Consider the following 19,724-nt stretch of genomic DNA (forward strand, 5'->3'; position numbering starts at 1 on the left):
CAAATTTCAATGAAACATTGAAATATTCATTACTTTATGCGAATTTTTTATAATCAAATTAGTACCCATCAGTTTTTGATGATGTATTATATAAAAAATAATTAGAGCCAACATTGTATACCTCGGTCTTGGACATATACCTAAATGTCACAACCTTGATCCAAGAATCCAAGAAATCAAAAGTAAAAACAAAGGAACGACTTTTAAGCAAAACAGTTAATATTAATAACTAAACCGCAATTATAATTTGCTAAATAAGTCAATAAATATTATCAAACTTAATGTTTTAGGAGCCTACTGAATAGTATTGGCGATGAAATGTAGATTCAAAGGACTCTTGGGATGTACGGAGTGGTCCATTAAATTCTAAACACTTTGAATTTTAAACTTCCACAAGATATAATTTATTAATTAACAATAGAATTTAACAAAATTAAAACTATAAATAGATGTGTGGCTGAGATCTCTTCATCATTCATGTAACCGCCCTTAGCGGAAATTATGGCTTCCAGGTGGAGGCAGAAGGCCTGACACCCACTGTGGATGTAGTTATCTGCCATGGCGTCCCAGTGCTGGCTGGCAGGGTCCTTGAGAACCTCAATAATTGGATGACGGAAACTGTAGGCCTTCCCCAAGACATGCACCTAACATGTGTAGTCTAAAAAGCCTAGCCACTTCATAGTACATATTACTTTGATGAAATTCTACTAGCTAGAAGCCTGAATATATTCGTTTATTAATAAATATGTACCTACAGTTGAGTTACGGGATTGATAAATTATGATCAAGGGATAAGATTAGATATTAATGTATCGCAGGCTTCCGAGAATAGTCTGTCTTTACAGCTCTAGAACATGTCCTTCAAGTGAAGCAGATGTATCCATGTTTCTGATGAGTTTCATTATAAAATTGACCAGGAAGTCCATGAGGAGGATGAATGTAACTTAGACAATCAAGTTGAGAAAGAAAGTTTCAGGTTTGTCTCCTTTCCTTGGGGGGTCTTCTTTTGCACGGTAAAAAAGAAGTATGGGGCGCTTGGGGCTCTCCTTCACATAAGAAACAAAGGTCTTCACAAGGTTTTTTCCATTCTATTTGGGCCAAATAATTGGCGGTTTTCCTCTCATTAGGCCTCAAACTTCAAGGTTCCATCTTTAAATCCTTGATCCGATAATTTTTTGGGGTCCCTCCGGAGATGGAGAAATTGATGGGGTTAAATCAGAAGTTGGAACAGCTCAATACTGGTATTCAAAGATAATTCTTGTTTTTTCAGACAGAAAGGAGGGTCGATGGCGTCCCCGGACTACAGACGACAGAGACTGATGGGACCTCCAAGAGGCTACAGAAGAATCAATTATTTAGTTTGGAATTTATTAAGTTTTTGAGTTTATCTTAGATGAAGCATATATATTCAATAATAAATTTAAAAAAATAAAGTATATAAATTACGATTAAATTTGTGTTCCTTCTTTTAAACTTGTAGGGGAGCAAAGCTTTTATGTACTCTTTAATAAGTCCTTGTTTGTGGGGCATCAAGTAACTTACCACCTACATCCAAAAATTCTCTTTTGGAGATCATGTTGGCCTTGCAGTCCTTTGTCTAGCTTTGTTACCAAAATAAAAAAAAGTTGTTTTAGTCAAGTCATTTTTTTTAAGGTTCTATTAAAATAATAAACCTAGCATTTAATAGTAAGCTCAAGTACGCTGAATATATTAGTAATTAGTTCAAATTGTCCGTCACTCTCTTAGTAGATCAGTTGTAGCAAAGTAATAATTATTGAAATAAGTATTACATTTACTTTCAGGAGATTTTGTTAAAATTAATAGTGTTTTTAGGGATTGCATTGAGGTTAGTAATTACGTTGGTACCAAGGCCCTTTATAAGTTCTAGAACAATTAGATGAAAACATTTTTGCCGAATGACAATTTACCGAACGGACATTTGCCGAAGAACAATTTGCCCAACGGAGATCTCACCTAGGTCATTTGAGACGTTTGGCCGAAAAATGATATTTAATATATTGATACATGCGATTGTATAATTAAATTCATTTCAAATGATAGTTTGAAAAATAAGTGTTGTACATATGCTATTAACTATATGTTAATTATTTAAATTAATTATGATCATTTTGGAGAAACATATATTGTTTTATTAATTATCATGATACCAACACAACACATTAGTCTGTGGTTCTAATGTAGTTCGAATCTTTACCGTCTTTGTACTTTAAACAATAAAGAAACACCACAACTTTTTGAGTGCAAGAAGCACTAATGAGTTTTCCGTTATCAATTAATAATTATCAATCGACATGATGGACTATTGATATTAAAAAATGCTCATGGATTGACAAGCAAGCATAATATCAGGCAAGAGCAGTGATTTCTACTTCATTATTATCCAATTATATGCTAACTACATACTACTGTGTTACTTCTATATAAAGATCATTAATGAATATAATTAATAAATATAATATTTTTCAGCTAAAGAACACTCATTAGTTTAGTTCATATGACGTATATAGTAGAAGGTATCATCCAAAAGTAAAATTGATTTAGCAAAGGCTTAACTATTCCGAAAGTTGCGTCTTCACAATAGAAATGAACGTAGATAAATAGATTTCGGAGAACCCATTTTGAGCTCAAAGGTTTCCGTATGAAGTAATTTTTTTTCTGCTATGCGTCAATTTAAAAAAAAAATATATATTTTTTAAATATCTGTATTATAATTAATATCTTATTTTATTAAAAAAAATCCAAGGGATTTTCCAAGCGTGTAAAAAGCAATAAATGCCTGCGTGCTCACCGTCTGATAAAGATAGAAGGACTTTTATAATTTGATAGTAAAAAGGAAGAAGAAAAATAAAAATAATTATTCAGGAATAAATAAACTGAACTACCCCAATCTTGCAATCATGGCTGACAGATTTAGACTGTCTGATACAGTAGTGGCAGGAGACTTTATTAATTCAGAGAAGTTACACATAAAAAAAAAATATATAAATAAACATTCTAGTTTAACATTAATTCCCTAAACCAAAGTCAACCATGCTGAAAAATGGCTATATATGACGTTAGTATCCATTTTCAACAAAACGTTCCTTCTTTAAATTTGGACAATACATAAATAAACAATACAAAGCTAAAAAATAGCTAAAAAAATCATAAAACGAATGAACAGTAGTTAACTAATATTTAAATAAAAGGATGAAACAATAGTTATTCTGAAGATCCAGAATAGCTTTTTAAATTTCTTATAATTGTGCATAAAACGGCGCAAGAATTGTAAGTTTTTATCTGACAATGAGTGGTAGTAGTCTAATATGTCCTCAGCATAGTTCCATCAAGACTGATACGCCCTTGGAATCCAAACAGAGAAAGCAGAATATCTGCCTGTTGTTTTTGTAGGAGGACTTTGGATTTTTAAGGAGAGGCCAAATAAAATTAAAGGCGTTATAAATTTTTCTGTAATTCCAGCTATGTTTAGTGTGATAAAATCTCTCAAAATTTGGAGTGCTGGGCAAATGTTTAACTGTGTTGAACATTTTGCTGCAGTTCTTACAGGGACTATTAAAAAATAAACAACCCGAGGGTATCTGAAATTGAGCAGTAAATCGCTTTCCATCCCTGATTTTAGATATGGAGCTCTTCGTCCATGTTTTTGATAGATTGAAACAAGTAAGAAATAGGATATCGGTTAGTGTTGAGAGCCCTTCTCTACTCATAATTTTTATCAACTTAGCGAAGTTAACTTGTTCCTCTTCGGATTCAGCCATCCATCTTATGCCAGTGTTAAATAAAGAGTCATTGCCAACTAAAAGGGATCTGCATGATGAACACTTCGTTTTCTTATTGAGAGAGAATGCGATGTATCCAGCAACAAAATACAATACATTACTTTCTCCAATGCTGCTCATTTTCTCTAGGTCTGAAGGCTCCCAATCAATGGGAAGTATTTCAACTTTATTCTCATCTACATCAGTCATCACGTCCTTAATACAATTGAATTTTAAGAGACACTTTACCCTGATTTGCTTTTCTGCCTCCAATATCTGTGTAACACTAATATAATAATTAGCTACGCTTAGTTGCCTATACGAGCTGAATCTTCCCTCTATACAGTCAGATATGGCAAGCAATATATGGTCGAAGTCCTTATTCTCACTATCCAGCAAGTACTCAGCAAGATCTGCTGCAGCCAAACAAGTATGCTTAGTTGCCAAAACATTTTCTTTCGTGAGTCCTCTTTCACCACTATCTTCCCAAACATTGAGTAAGTTGGCAAACTCCTTAAGGAAGGATAAACATTCACGATTTTCTTTTGTGATGGGTTTTCTAATATTGTCATTTTTCCTCAGCCCAACTGTTGGTGATTTCACATTTAAGATGTTCCACATGGTCCGTACAAATTCAAATTTCATTCGAGTAAAACTTAAGGGATCCAATGCTTGCTTCATGAAAAATAGAATCAAGTAACTGCACGATCACCTTTTCCTTTGCTGTCAGATGGAGAGACTTGAGAGTAAGTTTATGATCTTGTCTTACTTTATACATGGATTCCTTGTGATAGATCTCTTTAATGTGAGCAAAATTGGGACGTAAAAACGTTTTGGCACCCAGAGAGTTCAGGGGGATATTGAAGTATTCTTGCCGCTGAAAATAGTCATCGATATTACTGAAATTGTGCACAAAATCAAAGAGGAGATGTACCTTGAGATAATTATTGTGAGAATGAATTATGGATGTTTGCTGATGACCAGCACAAAGAAGCTGTGAGTAAAAGTTCCTGTTGGCTGGGTGGTTATCGACAGATAATGCTACAACAATAAATCCAATTTGGTATAGTGATGACTATATATTGATTAAAAATGAATTCGGCATTCAAATTTACCACGGGGATAAGAGATACAACATCCATGTATTTTCCCCCTGCATACTCTATCAGAAAGGTAAGGACAGTTTCAGTGGTTTGATTGTTCTCAGTTACTAGAAACTTGCCTCTCACACACCCCACTCTTTGAACAGAGTAGACCTTATCAATTATAAGAGTCACATTTCGTTCTCTTCTGTTCAGGTCCTTTATTCTGGTACTTAAATATTGTAAGGTTGAAACTGGCAAACCTGCTTCCACAGTTACATCATTTGAAAAGGCAATAATATGCTGGGGACATGGAATTGTGAGAGTATTTGATCTATAAATTTGGTCGTAGAGGGTAGTACTCATATTTTGCCACAAAAAACAAAACAGAAAGAAGGCCTGCACTCTACCTCCTCGCTTTTAGGTTCTGGAAGAGTAGTGTCAACTGCTCTATTAAAAATTCCAACTTTGATGTTTGGGGTGTCTCCAATTCTTGGAATTCTTTCAATCTATACAACAAGCTCAAAATGACTTCACACGTGTCATATTGATTCTTGCCGCTGAAAATAGTGCACAAAATCGAAGAGGAGATGTACCTTGAGATAATTATTGTGAGAATGAATTATGGATGTTTGCAGATGACCAGCACAAAGAAGCTGCGAGTAAAAGTTCCTTTGATCCCAGATATGCAGTAATATTGATAGCTTCAGTCACGGAATTGATCTTATTCGATTTTAATCCAAAACAATTAGAGATTGAAGTGTTGCTGATCCTTTGATGTCGTAGGAAAGCTTTGAACGTGAGGTTGTCCTCGATTTCCAAATTTGCTTTGATTTCTATGCCCTTGTCCTGTCTATATCCTGGGGCACAGCATTTCCATTCCATTCTTTTCCAAGAAGAAACAATTAAATAATTTAAAATCACTATATAATTTATTGAAAACAATTACGTCGTCAAACCAAAACTAAGTTCTTCTTCTTCTAAACAGTGAATAATTTTAATAATACGCGGCAAAACATCCAGTCGCTTTATGAAGCCGGTGTGCGTTTCTTCTTCGGAAGAGTGCAGTCCAGAAGCTTAGAGACCGTCCATGTCCAAAACATTCTTCAAATTGTTAGAGTTACCATGTTGATTTTCGGTTTCTTTTTACAACATGCCTTTGTATATGATTTTTCAAATTAATACGCACCCTCCCCTAACCTTATCTCGTATAAAAATCAGGCCTGAAATTTAATCATTATCATTCATAAATAAATATGGTAACTGGCTAGTTGTAATAACTACGCTCACAAGCAATTTTTACTTATGAGCAAACGTTACATGAATTAATAGTCAATGAGTAAGGATATGAAATTTGTTAAAAACTCATGAGTAAAAATTAAAATTATATGTTGGAAACTTTGATAGACTACATAAATATATGCTGAAAGGATCATTATTAAAACTTTGTACTCCTTGTTGCTAATACGTTTGAATTTTTTAAAGTATTAGAGAAAAAATCTATAATAGCACTTATATCTTGCAGGCTACCAATTAATACTGATTTGCTCAACAATTTTTCATCCTAATCAATAAAGTCATCATGTTCAATTCTACTCACATAATTCATCAAAAAATGCAATAATTATAATTTTAATTGACTGTGGTTATTAACCCATTAAAGGTGATGATTTTTTAGGGTTGGAAAGAAGTCGAGGGTAAAGTTTATCTATTAATTATTCAAATGAGAGAGTTATATTTTTATTAAATCTAAGAAGACCCATGGGGCTCCAATAGTGGGTGGTTAATTAATAAAGCTATCGCTAGTATCCGTAGTAAATGTATCTAATTTTGAGAAATTATTGTTATTGTTACATGAAAAATGAATTAAAGATATTAAGATAAGCAAATTTTGAATTTACACAAATAAAATTTCATGCTCTTAGGAAAAAATTGAATATGATTATTCTTATTCGAGACAATTATAGAAAGAAAGGAGAAGCAGATTAATATTATATCTGAGACACTCACATTTTGCACTTCCCTTACACGTTGTACATTTACAACGTCTTAGCTAAGAAATAAACCTAATAAAGCGGACATCTTTGTTGCCTTCTGTCAACTTTTGCCAGTTGTTCCTCTCAAAAAAATGGACGGATACTGAGGCTTTGTTTCTCTGCTTCATGAAGGATTGGCGTCTATTATATTATATGACGAATGAATTATAAGGAAGGGAGATATACATTTGTTCTAGCTTTCATGGATCGTAAGGCTTGCACATCAGAAGCACTACTGACCAGTTAAGTATAGGCCACCGCTCTTTCCTTAATATCCCTTCCTCAGTGCTGTTATTGCATTCAAGATATCCACTCCTCCTACGTCTTTTTTTATATTTCGAAACAAGATTAGGAAATATCAGGTTTACTTTTCAACTATAATCTACCATGGACTTATCAACGGTTTAGAAATTTCTGATTCTACCTTCTTGCGTCCAAATCTGTCTAGAAAAAATCACTTTAGACCGAACCCAAAAAAAATTTTGGTGCTGGACCAAGTCTCAACACTAATATTTATATATCATTTAAAAGTACTTGGACGTTCACCGAGAAGGACTCTCTCCCATTTCAAGGATATTTACAAATATCCCAACTTTGGTAATTATTTTCATTACTTTAATTCCATTACCCACATTTCATGAAATATTTATACTCTTAGCTATTAGTCTGCCTGTGGCTCCTTAAAATGTTTAACACTAATGTGTTTTTTTTTAATATTATTATTCCAAATTAATGATTAACCTTTTAACAATCACTTTATTCTTGTTCTCATAAATACTCCAAAGTGCCCACCCGCAACCCAAGGGTTTGGAACTATTTTTTGCCATTAGAAGGGTTCCTTGGATGAATTGTTTGTGGCTTAGCAATACCAAGCTACACGTGAGCCAATCCGAGGCCGCAGGGTATTCAACTATATTTCAAGAGGTCCTAAGGTATTTACTCCACCCACCCCACCTACCCCCTCCTCCTTACCAATCCTTTTGATCGATTTCTTAGAAGATTGGATTGTATTTTTTTTTTAAAATGAAGGAAATAGTATTGCAATAATATTACTCACACTTGAAGGTACTCCCTTGAGAGATGGAACAAACAAATATGTTTTGATATTTTTCATAAATAACATTAACGAATTTATAATGATTTGTTATGACGTTTAAACTAAATGGGTGCAATTTTCCTCCATTGTAATCTTCTAAGTGCAATTTTCTCCAGAGCAGTTTTCCGATTAGTGAAAAATCCGGAGATAGTTCACTTTTCATCTGAAAATAGCAGTTTTCTATATGCGGATTTAGCTCCATTACACAGACTTTTCAATTTGCTCTAATTTTTAATCATACGACTGATGTAATCAATTAAAATGTTGAAATTTTGAAGCTTATCATCTATCAATTCATTATGCTATCAATTAGAGGAATCACAGAGTAAAACATAAGTATGTTAATGTAAATCTCAGGCTATTAGGTAGGTAGTGTGTAGTGAGTGTACTGTACTCTGTAGAGGTAAATTACTTATCTTACGCTCCTGCCATTATTACGTGTGCGTACAGGTATGTCTTGTTTTTTCTATTGCAGATTCATTCTAAAATACGACAGTTACTACCATTGTAGAGAAATAAGCGGAATAGAGGGATTTGACTCAAGGAACTGATTATTGATGTTCTCATCTGCATAGTTCTTCTTCATGAGGAAATTGTGGGAGTCTGTTTGTAGGAGGTAAGCTGTTTTTTAGAGCTCTTCTTCTTTATTTATTTTTTGTTACTGGGGTTTTTTGTGTTTCATTATTAACGGAAATCGTATTTCTACATTGAAGTTCCGTTTATTTGCACTATTTTGTGACGTAAGAATTCCACTAAAATCCCTTGCTTTAGATTACTATTGTATTTTCCTTCATAAATTTGCAGTCGCGTAGATGATAGCCCTGCGTAACAATATAGTGGAATAGTTAACTGTACATCATCTTAAAGTGTATAATATTAAATATCAATATATCTACAAATTTGATTGTAAGAAGGATCTAAAGATATGATACGGCCAATGTAATTAGATTCGACTTATTAAGTGAATAAATAATAAAAAATATAGAGAGAAAAAATGTGAACCACTATTAAATTGAATCATTTGAAACAAGCCTTCAGCCATGTTCCATTTGACCTTCATTTATTTCATCTGTAAACGATTTATTTTTTTTAATTCCGTGATTTGGCATTTTCAAACAGATACACTTTTCAAATGAAATCATGATATCCTTCTTTTTTTTTTTAAATAAATAAAAAAGTATTGTAGTTTTATAAATAAATACATTACTATGTTTTTTATCAATTTATACTAAATATATACTTATATAAACAGATTGTACAAGTTACAATTTGTTCCGTCTCATTCTGATTTATTGAATTACAACATCAGTCATTTTAGTTAGCTACTACTGATTGATGTTATCATTTTATTTTGATCTATTAAAATTACTTATTACCATATGTATATACAATTAATATGAAAACTGTTAAGCTTCATAATTTGCCACAAAACAGTGCTTAACAAATAGTCTTTAATAATCATTCTCAAAATTTTCAACAATTACACCATTAATAATATATCAATAATCCAAGGAATATTCGCTTTTTGCATAATCCTCATATCTCAAATGTCTGTGTGTTTAAAATGAATTATTCATCTCAGTATTTGGTTGCAACTTTTACAATTTGCGCATACAAGTTACAACTTGTACATTATGAAGATATTATTCTATTTTCAATAAATCTAAATAATTTAAGCAAATACTAGAGTTTCTGAGAGAAAAAATAAAAATGAAGGAACGGGGAAAAAGTTACTTCTGAAGTGTTAATTCAGAACCTGAGACACAGTTTAGGATGTGGCGCAGGTTATGGGAGGTGTCAGTTGAAATGGGACATTACCAGAGGTTATTATTTTATATCTTATTTCTACATACCGCCAGAATATTAATCACTCGATATCATCAGTGCCTGATATGACCATCCGGTTTGTGAAAAAAAAAACAAAAAAACGGAAAATGAACATGGTCACCCATACAATTTGAATAATGTTTGAGAGGAGGAAATCGCTTATCTGTCATGATATGAAGGAAATAAACACAAATAACAAAGACATTTCAAGTCCAACAAGAACCTACACATAACACAAATTCTACATCTTACTCTTTGTCTTTTCTCTCACTAGTGATTACTTTTAACTTATATGTATCTCTTCAAGAATAATGATTAAAGCTTTGGAAAATGCAGAACACTGTAGTATTTTGGGTTGAAAGGCAGGGGTTGTCCTGGGAAATTTAGAATATTTAATAACCGGAATAAATATTATGTTTTATTTTCGTCTCAAATTTTAAGAGTTTTTAACTCCCACAAATAAAATCCTGGGGACGACCCTGATTGGGTGTACTCACCAGCCTTAAAAAGTCGTAGATAATGTAGCCATTATAAATAGTTGAAAAATAATGGAACACAATTGATAGAAACTTGTTAGAAAATTTAAATGTGTCAACATACACCGCTTTTCCTCTATAAATAAGCAACTTCTGTTACCTATTAAAAACTATCATCATAATATCAATTAAAAGGATAGTGCTTCTAAAAAACGGATTTGTCGTCGTCATAAGAATCCCTAATCATTGCTAAAGACTCGAGTGTATCTCACTTAAATCATATACATTTCAAGTTGCTTTAATATCCAATTAATTAATTTGAATAATTTGCTTAGTTATAAGAAACTTTGCATACGATATGCATTATACAGTTTATATTTCTTATTAGGAAACACTTTTATTTGTGAGAAAATTAGTTTAAATATTTTAACTACATAATAAATACCTACTTGCAGAACGGTATTTTTATTTCCTTTTTGAAGAATAAAGAAGGATATTCAATATCTCACAAAGCAATTTCTCCAAGGTATAAAATGTGTATTTTGGAGTATTCTAATAGTGTGATTATATTAATATATATTTATTAATATTAGTAAAAAGTGTATGAATGTTCGACATGGAATTTGGTATTAATCATCAACATTCCTTTGATGTCATCATCATATCCTTAGTAAAAAATCAATATGTTATAGAAAGGGCTTGAAATGAGTAAGAATTACGGGGGAATTCTATTGCTTTTGATGAAAAAATACCCACGGCCCTGGAAAATCTCATTTCAAAGTTGTATTTATTATCAGAGATTCAAATAATATGAAACGCCAGTATGTTAAAATAAAAAATTAACGGGGTCACCTTGACAATATGAAGGATCTTTGGGAAGATAGGAGCTTAGCTGTACTAACGTTTCAATAAATTAGATGCAAGCAGCAATGATATAAAGCAAATACACACATATCCCACTCCGAATCTAGCACAGATATAAGCAGAAATTACCGTAATGTCGATCCTCAATTATACTCCGAGTCCAACGAGGAGTTAGACTTATAACTCCACGACAAATACTCGGGGAGTTAATTTTCGTCTTTCATGCACTAGTGATGATTTTATCCTTGTTTTTCTCTCTTCAAAGATAAAAGAATAATGAGGACAGCTTTTGTAAATAAAAAAATAATTTAGCTAGGAGTTACAAAAAGAAGCAGATCTTAAAATTTCATATTTTTTTAACACCTGTTTGTTAGACATATACAGATACCCAAATGTCAGCCGATTCTTCTCACCCACCATCCTCGATTTTAGCGTGAGCAAGGCCTGGAGCATAGATAAATATGTTGGGTCTTTTTTTTTTTCTGTTACAAAAAATTTAAGTTAATGTTAAATTTAATATTTCGACATATAACATGTGGGGATTTCGAATATTATTTTTTTTAGAAAATCAAATTCGGCCCCTTTCATATTTTTTTCTTAAATTAATAGCCAGTTATAATATTCATTAATTTAAAAAAATATATACACATTACAGAGCACCCCAATCATGCGCCCAGAGCAAATACCTCAATAAAACAGGTACTCGCACACACTTTTCATATCTTTAAATAATAAATTAGTATTTAATGTCCCTCGGATGAAATTACCCCTCTTCTCCTGGAGGTGACCTTCTTCCCTTTCTCTCCTCACTTTTAACAGCAACGTTCCCCACTGTCTGGCCGTAGAAACTGGAGGAGATCCTTCTAAAAATGTTTAATTTGATTTTGTACATATTTTGACTGGAATAAATAGTTATTAATATATGTTAGTCAGGCCCCTTCTAATACAATAGTACTTATTTCCCTATAATTTCAAACAAAAAAACCCGATTCAAATCAGATTTAATCAAGCTTAATTGTACAAAATTTACGTATTTGTGGAATCGATAGTCTTTAGTCGATTCTGATACATTTATACATCCTTAGTTTTTTGCCTTAGATAACTTCCTCCAGATTGACAAATTATTTGGAGTGACTCTCTCTAACTTGGCTGAGACTTGTATCATTATACAGATCCCTCAAAGATATAAATGATCATTGATCATACATGTATTACTTCCACTTAAGAATCTTAAAATTTATCCCTCCTCTTTGTCTGTTTTTATCCAGAAACTGAGAAAAAAATACATGATAGCATTAACTTTACATATATTTTTTGAAACAAGAAATTATAGATATTTAGAGGACCATTTTTTTAAGGTGATCAAAGTTTGGTTTCCATAAAAGAGGACACTTGTTGTCGGTGTCGGTTTTATAATTTTTCTCTAACGGAATTACATTTTGATTCTGGTATTTTTAGAAAATATTTTTTCCTTTTTTCTTTTTAAATTTGTCCCAAATTAAAACAGACATTTTATGAATTTATAATGTAAAAGGATGTTTTATAGAGTATGCAAAAAGAGAACATGGCCGTGCATAATAGGGCAGTTGATCAACTTAATTTCTTAACTTATTTCTCACTGAGCCCACATTTTATCATGAACGTTTCAAATTCATTGAAAGTTTAAGATTATATACATTATTGATCAGTATTCTGCTGCAACCAGTGTCATAACTATGGGAAAACACTTGGGTACATCCCCCCCCCCTCAAACGATGCTTACCAAACTGAAATATAAATTGTATTCATCTAAACTGCAGAATTGTTACAAAATTCTTGTTCTTAAAGGTCACTTATTTTTAAATCCCACCAGAACTGTAACTTCAAATGTAATCTCTACCTAATCAACCTAAAGCGGGGTAACCCAAAGAAAGAAAGGAATTTTTGCTTTTTACTAGAAAATTCCTTATTTGAATTTTTTTTTGAAATTTATATTTGAAATTTAATTTATCAAATTTTTATCAAAAAAATGTAACTTTCTGTGAATAGCTATGAATTTTTGAAATTTGTTTCCAAAAAATTTATATTTGCAATATAATTTTTGAAATTTTTTTCCAAAAAATTTAATTTTTGTGAATAAATGTAAATTAAAAAAAAATCCAAAAAATTAACATTTGAACTAGAATTTTGGAATATTTTTGTGAGTATCTGTGGATTTATAAAAAAAAATTATAAAAAAATTAATTTTTGGAAATAGCTATGGATTTTTGAAAAAAAAATCCAACATATTTAATTTTTAGTGAATTGCTGTGTATTTTTGAAAAAAAATATGCAAAAAATTTAATATTTGAAATTAATTTTTTAAATTTTTTTTTCTAAAAAATTAAAAAAACCCTCCCACAAAAAAAAAAAAAAAAGGTTGTCTATAAACTTGTGTATAAATTCAATAATCTTCATGGATAGTATCTATATTATGTACTTTTAGAACTAGATATCAAGTGTTATTTATGTGTATCACAACAAATAAAATGTTTTTATTAGAGAGGTATGACTATTTACTAACCTAGCTCCTAATTTTTGATGATATAAAAAACTAATCAGATCTCAGTAATACTCGTATGTGTAATACTTTTAACATTTAAGGATCAGGAGTGCGTATACATAGAATAAATATAAGCACATAAAACCGTGCCCATGGGTGTGGTTCCTTAGTACAACACATCAGGAGTACTGTTACTTTGGTAGGCACACATAGGTATACATTAACTGCTAAGGTAAGTAAATTGGAAGAATATACATAATATGTATAAATTTGCTGTAGCATTTAATTTATACAGTTGAAGAGTGTATGATATTTTCAAAATCCTAGCTCGTTTCCTTATTTTTTTTTCTCAAATTACTTAATTAATGTTACGTGGAATATCATTAGGATGATGATCTACTAATAAATGACATTTAAGATAGATAATCAAGACATAAGGATGATATTAATATGATATAATATATATTTATATAAAAATACACTAAAATAAGACACTTTAAGGATTTCATTCCATTTTCACGCATCAATTTTCCATGATTGTGAAATGTTTTGGATTTCACAACGAAGGAAATATTATTTATTTTTAATGTGTAGTCAGAGCAGGAAACCAATTAAGACTCTTAATGGCATAATCAAGGCGTGAGGATGGATGTATAAACATTTATTCATGACATTTTTGTCTTTGCCTTCTCCTTCAAATAAATATACGATTTATATTTCCTAATCTTTGAGTAAGACCGTGAGTCATCTAAATTATGTAGTTCAACGTTTGAAAAGGATGTACGCATCAAGAAATATCCTATTTATTTTGATTTATTTATGGTTGTTTCTTGCAATTCATTGAGCAATTACTTAAATGGAGAAATACCATCTTAGCAATGATTTTCATGTAGTTTACTACTACATGGAGACGTTGTAATCGTATTGCTCAAAATGGGATTTTCTATAAATGCATTATTAGTAAAAAACGTCTTCGAGAATGAATTTTTCTTTTTTACTCAGTCAAAGAATATTTCGATAAGCTTTTTCCTTATCAAATTTTCGGTGTTTAACAATCCACGCTCCTAAAAAATATGTACTATTTCAGGAGCAATCACTATTACAAAAGAGAAAAGAAAAAAAAAGAGAGCTACTATATAGACAGCGAGTAGAATACCGGGGACCGTAAGAGCAAAAAAAGTCATTTTAATCAAGAGGAATAATAAAATCATGAGACGAAGGACTTCAGAATGCCTTCAGAGTTTCTCGGAGATAGAAATTTAAGTTTAATTTACTTCCTTGATGAACGCCAGGATTTGAAACAAGAGGAAACCAATAGATCCACTCAAATCCTTGTGTCTCAATTTGAAGATTCCCTGTTAAAGGACTCAAAATACGTGAATGTTACAATATTTGGCATTATATTTATTTTCATATTCCTCATATCCGCAATCTACTCCTCATTGGTTGGCTACATCTCTAAAAACCAGCGAGGTTCTAAGGGATTACCACATTCTGTGCAAGAAGGACGATCAAAGGCTCTCTCCATTGATACAAACTATTCTTTTCACGCGTCCGAGGCTATTTTGTACTGATAATTGAGATACGCAATGGGGTCAAGCACGCTTCGCCGTTCCCTGGTTGTTTTTGGAGCGTTCATCATTATGTTCACTCTAGGATCTAATTTTACTTTTGGCAACATGATGGTCTATCTGGTTTCCTATATGAGAAAACGCTCAGAGGTTCCAGATGTAACATATGGAGATTTTATTCGAGTTGCAGCTTTATTTGGTGTGACACAGGGTGAGTCGATATATTCTACATTCATATTTTATAATAACTGTAGTAATTACTTCTTTGACATTTACGTGTACCTATAATTGTATGCACATTTGGCAAAATGCACTTATAAGAAATTATTTGATATTTGCATGTCCAAAATAGATCTTATCAATCATACATATTTCCCTCCTCTTTATCAGGGTTCATAATGTGTCTATCTGGATTCATTGTACAGTTTACGGGTCATAAACCATGCATTCTTATTGGGGCACTGATATTTATGTCTCACACATTTATGAGTCTCTATTCTATCGACGGATCCTTGTGGCAGGTACATATAACAACGAAAGTTTGTAAGCGCAATTAAATGGTATTGATCCTCATTTTTCTCTTTTTTCATAAACATAGGTGTCCTTTACATATGGATTTATTCCTTCTTTGGGCCAAAATCTAGCATATTTGTCTACAATCACATTAGCTATGAAATGCTTTCCTGATAAAAGAGCTACCATCAGGTAAAACACATTGAGTTAGACCCACCTGCTGGTACATTCATTGAATGCTTTTAGAAATGTCAATTAATATATATCATACATGATGGCACTTAGCGTCATATCGTCTTTTCTAATGTGTAATTATTCTTATTGTACCATTAATGCTAGATCACTCCCCTAACTACTTTTCATGATATAGTATTTGGATTATAATTCTTTATTTCTAATTAGTGGCATCGTCACTGCTGGACTTGGAATTGGCGGTTTCTTTTTTAACGAGCTTCAAACGCTATACTTAAATCCTAGTAATCTATTACCAAATGAGTTAGCCAAAAAGGGGGGCTCCTACGATTCTTTGAGTAGCACAAATATCCTTTTCAAGGAAAATTATTTTGATCAGTCAGAAGTTTTAGATCGAGTCCCAGGTATACTCAAGATTCTTGGAATCGTCTACGGTATTTTACTAAGTCTTGGAGTTTTTCTAATGTGGGATTCCTTTCCGTGCTTTACACCTCAAGATGGATCATACTATACGGATTATGATTGTGAAGAAAAAGAGTTATTGGATAGAACAGAAGATTCCTCTGTGAATCAGTTTAAAAGGTTAAAATTAATATTTATTCGTCGACAATTTTATGAATTTTTCTTCTTAAACGAATTAGGAATTTGTATTTTATAATTAATCAAGTTGAGTTTCGATCTCTATGGTTGACCCGTTTCTTTATAATACTCATAAACAATACCTTTATAAGTTTCTACAAAGCCTTTGGCCAAACTTTTATCAAGGTAAGTTTTGTTATTAACTATAAATTCAATCAATCATTTTTTGTTTGTTTTTTGAGTAATTCTTTAGGCATTTAGTTTTAATATATCAAATTTAAAAATAAAATTGTATGTACATACATTGTAATTGTTCATAATATCACCGTTAGACTCAATTGCGGAAGAATACATCATATTCTAATGCTTATTGATTACAATGATAATACATATTCAATTTAAAAAAAAAAGTGAATCATTACGAAGCTTTTCTTAAGCTTGATCTTAATTATGATGACACTAAATTATTTATTTATAACGTCATTTAGAATGATCTCCTTATATCAACTACTGGATCCATTGGAGGAATTGCCAACTTCCTGGGCCGCTTTGTCTTTGGATTACTTATGGATAAGACATCATATAAAAATATTATGATTGTATCAACCACAGTTCTCACTTTTCTACTTGCTTCGTTTTATTATACAAAAGATTCTGGTAGTTTGGCCTATGGTATCGGACTTTGCTCAATCCTTTTCTCCCTTCCCTCAGTCTTTTCTACTCAACCACCCATCGCTCAAGAAAGGTACATTTTTTATTATAATATTTATTTATTATCTCATATATTTTTTAGATATGGGTCGAATCTTGGTCAATTAATGATGGGCTTAGTTGCCACAGGAGATATATTCAACAATATATTATTGGGTTCTTTCAGCGGATATATTTTAGAAACTCTAGGATGGGGAGGATTATATGGTTTTCTAACATTTGTTGGATTTGGATCCCTCATTAGTGTTTTAATTTTTCCCTCTGATAATTATTTTAGTTGACATTTTTAATTACTAATTTCAAGAGGAGAATCGACTGTGATAATATATATATATATTAAAATAAGATATAAGATATTGTGTGTGTAATACTTTTCAGTGGAAATTGCGTCTTGTTTTGTTTGAAATATAGTTTATTCTATTTCATGTCTCTTGGTTGCTTTGTGCATCTATATTACTATAATTATATTTTTTTATCTTCATGTCTAAATATTCCCCATGAGTTGGAATGAAAGGCCTCAAAGACAATGACATATCTCTCAAAACCTCTCCATAGGGCGTGTCACTATCCAAAAATTCTAGTTTCCAAGAGTAATTCCATAAATATCCAAATATATAAAACAGACAATCCTGGAGTTCTTTACTCCTTCCAGATACATCCTCCAATCTCTCCACCAATTTATTGATTATTGATTTAATTTCTGCCAGTTGAATCGTTTCACTCGCTGAAGGCGTTAAAAGTTCTTTAAATAACTCAATAAACACGTGAATACCATGGTTTAGATCCGAACGATTAACTCCAGATTTATTCAATGCAGACTTTAAACACCTAATTCTGGGGCGTTGAAACTCTTGATTTTGTGATTTAAGAATAGAGTTAATCAATTCCATGGTCTCGCCAGGGAGTCGAGGCTCCTGTAAGCACTCATCAATGATTTTTAATATTTTTGTTTGAGGGTCCTCCGAGGCTTTCAATGCTACTTGTACCTTAAATGAAATTATAAGCAATTGGTGTAAATCCTCCATGCATTGTGAATTAAATACGTACTCTTTTAAGATAAATAGTTGATAAAATATTAGGAGCTGATTCACCCCAATCTTCTATAACATTTTCTGCTGTAGAAAGAGATTTATTGATCAATAGCTCACATTCTTGAATCAAGTTCAATTCCAAACCAAGACCAATAGCCGCCAAACATGAAATCACTTGATTTGTTGATGACTTTTTTGGGAATAAATAAGCTCCACTCATTGAAAAGCAGTCAAAAGCTACTTTTTTCATACCCTCGTTAGATGATAAATTCAATCCTACATTAAATAACATTTGTTCGAACCAAATTTGAGTCTCCTCTGAAGAATCCTGGATGTTTTTTATGGCATCCTCTTTAAAGAACGTTATCAACTCTTCAGCTTTCCATTTCATTTCTTCTGGAGGAGATAGTTCGATCAAGGTTATCATGAGTGTCGACATATATTGATAGAGATACACTCTATTTGGAGTAAATGTACTTGATAGAGGCATATTCAAAATTTGTTTGATCAAATGTATAGCAAAGGTTAGGTAGGGAATCCGATTCTCGGAGTCATTATTTTCCAACAAAGTATTTTTAAGAACTTCATAAAGAACTAACTTTGTGATACCTTCAGATTTTAGCTCTTTCGACTCCAAAATATGAAGAAGAACACTTTGAACATCTTCTTTCTTTGAATTCGGATTCTTAAAGGATTGAAGAAGGTAAACATAGCTTAGTGTTAAATTCAGCCTGCCCATTTTTTTATGAGAAGTGTACAATTCCTCGATCAAAAGTGCATTACTCTCAATATTAGGAAATAAAGAACGGACATGGAGTTCGAGGAAATGATTATAAATACTCTTATTATCAAGTTTTGAAGTGTAATTCATGAGAAGTCGAGACCATTCATTGGCATCATCGTATTTTTTACTTTGGAAAAAGTCAGAAATTTTTCCATGACATAGTTTTAAAATTTGAATGACGGGAGAATTCAATGGATCTGATGTTTTTTCAGTAAATTTTTTCAAGAGATCACGACTCTGACTTTCATGGGCATGGGTTATGGAGTCTGAAAAAAGAAGGGCAAACCAATGTGAATTCGACACATGGTTAGCAAAAATACATTGAATTAGCTCTCCCACGATGGCATCATTCAATATTTTGTCATTTCTTATCAAATCTAAAATTAAAATAGACCAAGTCCAAAAAGTATCACATAATATCAATGTATAAATAATTTGATTTACTCAAGAGTCTGTGGGCGACTTTCCAATCATCCTTTAAAAATGTAGATATGGCAAATCGATATAGTTTTGTCCTTTCCTGTGGATCATTCGAATTAGTGAGAGACAAGGTACCTTCTTCAGGGATGATCATGGCGGGATTATTTGAATCAAATATTAATTACTCTAATATTGAATAAAAACATTGTTGCCAGATGACGAAATAGGCTACATTCTTATTA

The 19,724-nt window shown here is 31.9% G+C and overlaps 3 protein-coding genes across 4 annotated transcripts in view; 1 reads left to right on the forward strand and 2 right to left on the reverse strand.

Moving 5' to 3' along the window:
- LOC121114586 (phospholipid-transporting ATPase VD) overlaps window positions 1-19,724 on the reverse strand; it is a 267,528-nt gene that overhangs the window by 113,548 nt on the left and 134,256 nt on the right. The gene's annotated exons all lie outside the window — the stretch shown is intronic.
- On the forward strand, window positions 7,100-17,672 carry LOC121114578 (apicoplast pyruvate carrier 1). 2 transcript variants are annotated; one of them, XM_071887130.1, is made up of 8 exons: window positions 7,100-7,494; window positions 14,769-15,463; window positions 15,643-15,773; window positions 15,851-15,957; window positions 16,168-16,539; window positions 16,599-16,722; window positions 17,025-17,281; window positions 17,330-17,672. In XM_071887130.1, exons 2-8 carry the CDS (start codon window positions 15,271-15,273, stop codon window positions 17,526-17,528), a joined length of 1,383 nt encoding a protein of 460 aa, XP_071743231.1. In that variant the 5' UTR covers window positions 7,100-7,494; window positions 14,769-15,270; the 3' UTR covers window positions 17,529-17,672. The 2 variants fall into 2 exon arrangements, with proteins under 2 accessions (XP_071743231.1, XP_040564516.1); XM_040708582.2 differs by lacking the exon at window positions 7,100-7,494 and adding an exon at window positions 8,473-8,609.
- Window positions 17,287-19,709, reverse strand: LOC121114577 (uncharacterized). The gene is made up of 3 exons (XM_040708579.2): window positions 19,507-19,709; window positions 18,295-19,439; window positions 17,287-18,233 (listed from the first exon to the last, which is right to left on the reverse strand). Exons 1-3 carry the CDS (start codon window positions 19,634-19,636, stop codon window positions 17,670-17,672), a joined length of 1,839 nt encoding a protein of 612 aa, XP_040564513.1. The 5' UTR covers window positions 19,637-19,709; the 3' UTR covers window positions 17,287-17,669.

The sequence above is a fragment of the Lepeophtheirus salmonis genome, chromosome 3, assembly GCF_016086655.4.
Source record: "Lepeophtheirus salmonis chromosome 3, UVic_Lsal_1.4, whole genome shotgun sequence".
In the NCBI taxonomy this organism is placed as follows: Eukaryota; Metazoa; Arthropoda; class Copepoda; order Siphonostomatoida; family Caligidae; genus Lepeophtheirus; species Lepeophtheirus salmonis.